This window comes from Lipotes vexillifer, unplaced genomic scaffold, assembly GCF_000442215.2.
Source record: "Lipotes vexillifer unplaced genomic scaffold, Lipotes_vexillifer_v1.1 scaffold1429, whole genome shotgun sequence".
In the NCBI taxonomy this organism is placed as follows: Eukaryota; Metazoa; Chordata; class Mammalia; order Artiodactyla; family Lipotidae; genus Lipotes; species Lipotes vexillifer.
In genome coordinates, this window is record NW_006787152.1 from 426,159 (window position 1) to 432,083 (window position 5,925).

General features: G+C 52.2%; 1 protein-coding gene across 1 annotated transcript in view; it reads left to right on the forward strand.

The window, feature by feature from the left end:
- The first annotated feature begins 439 nt into the window (after window positions 1-439).
- GNA14 (G protein subunit alpha 14) overlaps window positions 440-5,925 on the forward strand; it is a 202,257-nt gene continuing 196,771 nt past the window's right edge. Inside the window, exon 1 of the mRNA XM_007459887.1 lies at window positions 440-689. Coding sequence (XP_007459949.1) covers window positions 566-689 — 124 coding nt within the window. The 5' untranslated portion in view covers window positions 440-565. The remainder of the gene's footprint in view (window positions 690-5,925) is intronic.

Sequence of the window (5,925 nt, forward strand, 5' to 3'; positions counted from 1 at the left end):
GGGTTCGAGAAGCTCCGCCTCCTTCTGCCACTTAGAGCCACGGGGGCTTCCAGGAACTTTTCCATTCGGTTTTAGGCGGCGATCACTGCTGAGGTTTTCAGAACTTTGTAGGAAAGGGCCAGCCAAGGACCTCTGCCTCCATCCCACGCCTTGCCTGCCACCTGCCTGGGACACCCCCAGGCCGGGAGATCCCGCTCCCCACTGCCCCCGGCAGCGACGCCCCAACTTTTCACGAGCGGTCTGCGCTCCCTGTCACGCTCCTGTGCCAAGGGGCGCGCTGATCTTCCGGGGGCCGGCAACGCTCTCTCCCCCGGCTCGCCCTCCGCCTCCCCTGAGCGAGCTTGGGGCCGGGTGAGCCCAGAGCTCCAAATTCGCTACCGCCCCGGAGCCGACTCTTCGAGGAGGGATTGAGCCCTAGTGGTCCCGGCCTTGTACTCCGAAAGTCGAGTCGGCACCCCAGTCTTTTCCCACCGACCTCGGGTGCCGTCGCGGACCGGCTGGGAGAGCGTCCGGCGGAGCGTCCGGGCCCTGGAAACGGCGTAGCCCGTCGGGGGCTGCGCGCACCATGGCCGGCTGCTGCTGCCTGTCCGCGGAGGAGAAGGAGTCGCAGCGCATCAGCGCCGAGATCGAGCGGCAGCTTCGCCGGGACAAGAAGGACGCGCGCCGCGAGCTCAAGCTGCTGCTGCTGGGTGAGTGGCTGCGTCTCCCAGACCCCTGAGCGCCGAGTGTTTCCCTCCCGGCCGCTTCCCTCGCGTACGACACGCCTGGAGGACCTGGAGCCGAGCGGGGTGCCGCGCAGCTTCCTCCCCCTCCCCAGGGGCTCGCGGATGGCAGCAAGTTGGGCCCCGTCCTTTGCACCTCCAGCTGGGCGTCATTCGAAGGCACCCCCTTTCTTACCTCCAAACAGGGCTGAGGTGTAACATTCGATCCCTGTCTGCTTTCCCCGTTGTGCTTTGCCTCTCTCCCTAAAGCCTCATCCACCCAGCCCCTCGGTCCCCAGCGCCGTACAGCCTCTGTAGAACCGTATCTTGGATGTTGGGGGTCGGTGGTGGGGAGCTGCTTGATCCCCATCTTGGGTTCAGCGCTAGCTCTGCCCGCTGCGCTCTCACGTCTAAACAAGCACGGGGGACCGAGAGCTTACGAAGTGTGGAACTGCGCTAAGTTCTTGGCATCACCGCGCAGTGATGCGAGCAGGTGATTTCTCCGTTTTAGAATTAAAAACGGAGGACGGAAAGTTGGCGAACTTGCCCTGACTGAGGAAAGAAAGACACAGCAGATACCGGGTCGGTCGTCGGGGGTGAAGCCCAAGCCTTAACCACTGTCCCGCCTGCCTCCCGGGGGTCCCTCTGGGGAGGCCTGTTTGCCGAAGGCCCACACCTCCCTAGCTCAGGTCCGCTCAGCGTGTGCTCGTTTGCTCGTTCCTACGGTTGGGGCTCCGCTGCCCCAGCCGCGCTGGCTACTTCTTCGTCGGGTTATTTTGGCCTCCGCACAGGCCTAGGTGGGACGCCCACTTCCAAAAACAGAAAGAGAATGTTAAGGTTTGCCCCAAATATGCCGTAGGGCAGGATCCCTTCTCTTCTGACCTTATAGAACCCTGTTCAGTCCATTTGCTGTTTTTTGGAATATTTACCTTTTCCTTCTTTGAGACCAGGGTAGCAGCTATCATATCTTTCTAGAGCTGCAAATATTTCAACTTTTTCTTTCATCTCCTCCAGACAGGAATCCTCTCTTATACCAGTTTATTCATCTTTAAGGAGTCACCCTCCCAGAAAGCTTGAAGGAAAGAAAAGTCCATTTAGCTAGAAGAAAATAGAGAAGGCTTTTTGTCAGTTTTGCCTTCAGACCTGGGCAAGGGAACCCCTGTGTAATTATTCCCTGGGTTTAGGGGGGCAGGATCTGCCTTTCCCCAGGCTGTGCCCTTCCCCACTGGGCTAGTGTCTGCAGGTGGACCCGACTGCCCACCCAGAGTCCACACTGCCCACCGCACCCCAGACCCCCATTGAAATAGGGAATTCAAAGACCCCAAGCCTGCTCTATGCAAGTAGGGGGAGCATACCCCCTCCCTGAGGAGTGCCTAATGGAGCAGCTGTACTGGGGTTGTGGAAGAGCCTGGAAATATGGGCTGAGGGCCTACAGGTGTGCCCAAGAGGCCTTCCTGGAGGAGAGATGGAGCCTGGGTGGGGAAGGGAAGGGATTCTGTCCATTGGCTGGGGCTGCCCTCTCACACCTGGCCCAGAACTGAGGGGTCTGAGAATTCTAATTGTACCTGGCCTTCCAGGTTGTTATAAAGCTGCATATGTCAAGGAAGGAGGACTCTGTGACAGTCTGCTAGAGGATAGCAGTTTCAAGTAATTCTGTGGGCCGTCATCGTCCTCTTGCCCCGGGCCCCCCAGAGGTTAGGGGCGGGCCTGGCTTTAGCTGCATACTTTTTCTTTTCAAGGACAGGCTGAACCCTCTATCATTGTGAAATACTCCGATCTGTGTCAGTGTGTGAAGTTCAGTGTCTGGAATATACCAGGAGCTTGACAAATGAAAATTAAGCAGTAAGCTGAGCCATTCTCCATTGGTGATAAGCCTGTTCCAAGTAGGATGCTTGGATTTACTCACGCTCAAACTAGAGTAGGAATGTTTGTAGGTATGTTTTCCCTGGAAGTCATACTTAGTCCAGGTGATTAGACTCCTTCTTTGTACCCGCCAGGCCCTTGCCCCTCTCAGCACTGCCTGACTTTCCAGGATCCCCCTTTTCATCGTGCCCAGCTGTGACTAGCACACAGTCTCAGTGCTAGTCACTCAGAAACTGTTAGAAATTTTCCATACCACATGGAATTGTCTACAATCCCAAGGATGGACTTTGAAACCTCTGGTTTCTTTTACTCTGTAAGGGAGCAGGTCACGCTTGCATTTCTTAAGATAGAGGAGGAGGAGGTGATGCCCAAGATAAAGGAATCAGGGAATGCTGTTTTGTCTAAAGTCATGCAATTTGAGTGAAGAAAAAAAAAATCACCTGAGCCTCTATAATGGGTGCATTAGATGATCTGCTGCCTGGATACCTCAGGTGAAAACTGTTTTGCAAATGGGAATTGAGGATCCTGTGTGGAGCATGGAATGACCTGAAAGGCCACCAACTCTTTGACAAGGAAGCATGCTGTTGCAACTAAATGATTTGAGGATGTTTCCAAAGTGCATTCAGCGGGGCAGTATTCCGTTTGTGCTTAATAAAAGCATGGGTCAGTGTCCGCAGGGAAAGATAAAAATTGCTGTCTGTTTGGGGCTGGTATTCGCAAGATGTCAGCGTGGTGCTCTCTCAGTGGAAGGAGATGGGGGAAATAAAGGAGATGGCTGAATTTAGTAGAAAGAAATTCCTTATCAGTTCTTCAGATAAAAGTAGGACAAAAGAGTTCTGATAAGAGCCCTGATGAGCACCGCTCAGTATAGGAAGAAAGTGTCTGGACAATAGCAATTAAATGGGGAGAAATGTGATCTTTTATTGGTTCTTGGTGTGGAATGAGGCTTGGGAAAGTGTTGCTTGTTAATTGGGTTGAGGGTCGCTAGCAACTCTGATGGCTTAATTTTGGATGCAGACCTCATCTTGGAACTGTTTGGAAGGAATGTGTACTGGGGAATTGGTATTTAACTTATGCTGGTATAGGGATTAAAAATGTAGGTTCTTAGGCCCGACTGCCTGGGTTCAAACCCTGCCTCTACCCTTTCTGAATTGTGGACTAACTTCTCTCAGCTCTTTCTGGCAGTGGTGTCAGCTAGCATCACACTGTTTTTGAGCATTTTTAGCAACCAGTGAGGTGTCATTTCCATTTTAGTTGACCAGTTGTAGGTCTCTAGCAGTTTGTGTAAGTTGTCCTGGTCGTGCTTTAACAACAATGTTTCACCTTGAGTTCGCCTGTTTTCTGAACCTTAAGCTGACTTTAAAATCTTATTCTCCTTACAATAAAACGTTGAAAAATCTGAGTCCCCCAAAGTTTTATTGCATTGGTTATAACAAAATTCCATTTTAGAACTCACTGTCATGTTCCTGGGCTGGAAGTCTATTAGAGGGAATGGCGTAGACAGTGTGGGTTTCTCAGTAGAAACTGACAGAATTTTCTTGCTTTGTGAGGAGAGCAAAATGGTGAATATGCACATGTTCCTTCCTCTTGGCTTTGTTCAATCCAGAGTGCCAGGCACAGCACCGGATTTGCGCAGTGGTTCCTGTGTCCCACCCCCATCGCTTTTGGAGCACTTTCTTCTGGCATAACTACATGCCCCAGGCTCACCTCGTACCACTCTGCCCAGTCCAGGAATAAGACATTTCACTGCAGGGCCTTGATCACTTTTAGTAGAGAACTGCACTCTTTCTTCTAAGATGTTCAAGCCACTTAAAACAAAGATATCAAGTCCCCTAATTCAAATCAAATCACCGGTATAGTATCTAAGCACCTGAAGAACCACATCTCTAAAGCACTGAGTCAGAGGATGAAAATTTTGAGGCTGTGCTGCTGTGAGCAAATTTAAAATGGAAAAATCTACCAGTGAAGTTTGATGAAAAACAATGTAAAAAAAAAAAGGCTTAGCCCTCAAAGGTTTTCTTTTTCGTAAAAGATTAAAAAAACAAATGGCTTCTAGTCTGTATCACCTTTTTATTTATTTTTTCTGTGATACGTGAATCACAAGAGAAAAGTGTCCTTGTAAGAAGCCCCATGTGTGGCGTTGCAGGGAGGGAGATGGCTGGATTGAGAAGGCAGACAGAGAGGGGTGTCAGCAAGTCAGTGTAGCCAAGCTATTGTGTTACTAAAGGCAGAGATTGAAATTCAGGCAAAAGAGGGACTTTATTGGAAGGATTCTTACCAGGGCATCTCATGAAATGAAAAGGATCAAATAGTAAAAAGCGGGAAAGCAAGTACCAGGGCGTTCCTGGGGCCCTTCTCCACGGCCACCAACATGACTTGGCTCTGGCCCCTTTGGAGTTCTAGAGCCCCCTGGGCCTTTCTTGTCCCTGTCAGAGAGCCTGCGGCCCCGTGTGAGTGAGCGTGCGCTCCTGGATCAATCACTTTTGTCTGGGAGACACACAGCACAGACGTGGCTTCATCTGAATGCAGGTGGCCTGGGGCCCGGCTTCCTGCAAGGGCAGCAGCCACTGCTGCAAACACTGCCCAAGGAATCAGAGGCATACCAGCAGAAATCCCAGGGCTATGAAAGTGGAAAGCACGGCAGGACCCTCTGCAGAGCCCCGCTTTCATTGCAGCAGTTGGCTGCTGGGTAAATTAATGGCTTATCACATTGGGCAGGCTTCTTGGTTGCACACCATTTAAGCCGAAGAATAATTTGTTGGCGGGGAAGCAGGAAGCTCACAGAATTGATAGGGATTGGAGAGCAGGCTAAGCCAAAGGGCAGGATCCAAGGTAGTCTTGACATTGGGGTCAGACCAGACTGCCAAGCACACAGCCAGAGACTCGTCACCCCAAGCCGAGAGTCGCTGAGGCTGCCCTGGATGCTTACCTCCACGTGAGAGCTGCAAATGACTGTCTCCTGCTACTCTGTCACTTTTCAAAACCTCAGGCCATCTGATTGTGCCCATCTGCCAGAGAGCTGGGGGGAGAGGCAGGAAGGTATAGTGGTGAGAGCATGCTCTCTGGACCCAGCCTTTGTGAGTGTAAAATCTAGGCAAGAAATCATTCTCATTGTGCTGCTAACCCCCTGTCTGGGCTCGGTTACAAGGTCACTGATAGAAGTAGCATGCAGGGCTTCCCTGGTGGCGCAGTGGTTGAGAGTCCGCCTGCTGATACAGGGGACGCGGGTTCGTGCCCCGGTCCTGGAGTATCCCACATGCCACGGAGTGGCTGGGCCCGTGAGCCGTGGCCGCTGAGCCTGCGCGTCCGGAGCCTGTGCTCCACAACGGGAGAGGCCACAGCAGTGAGAGGCCTGCGTACC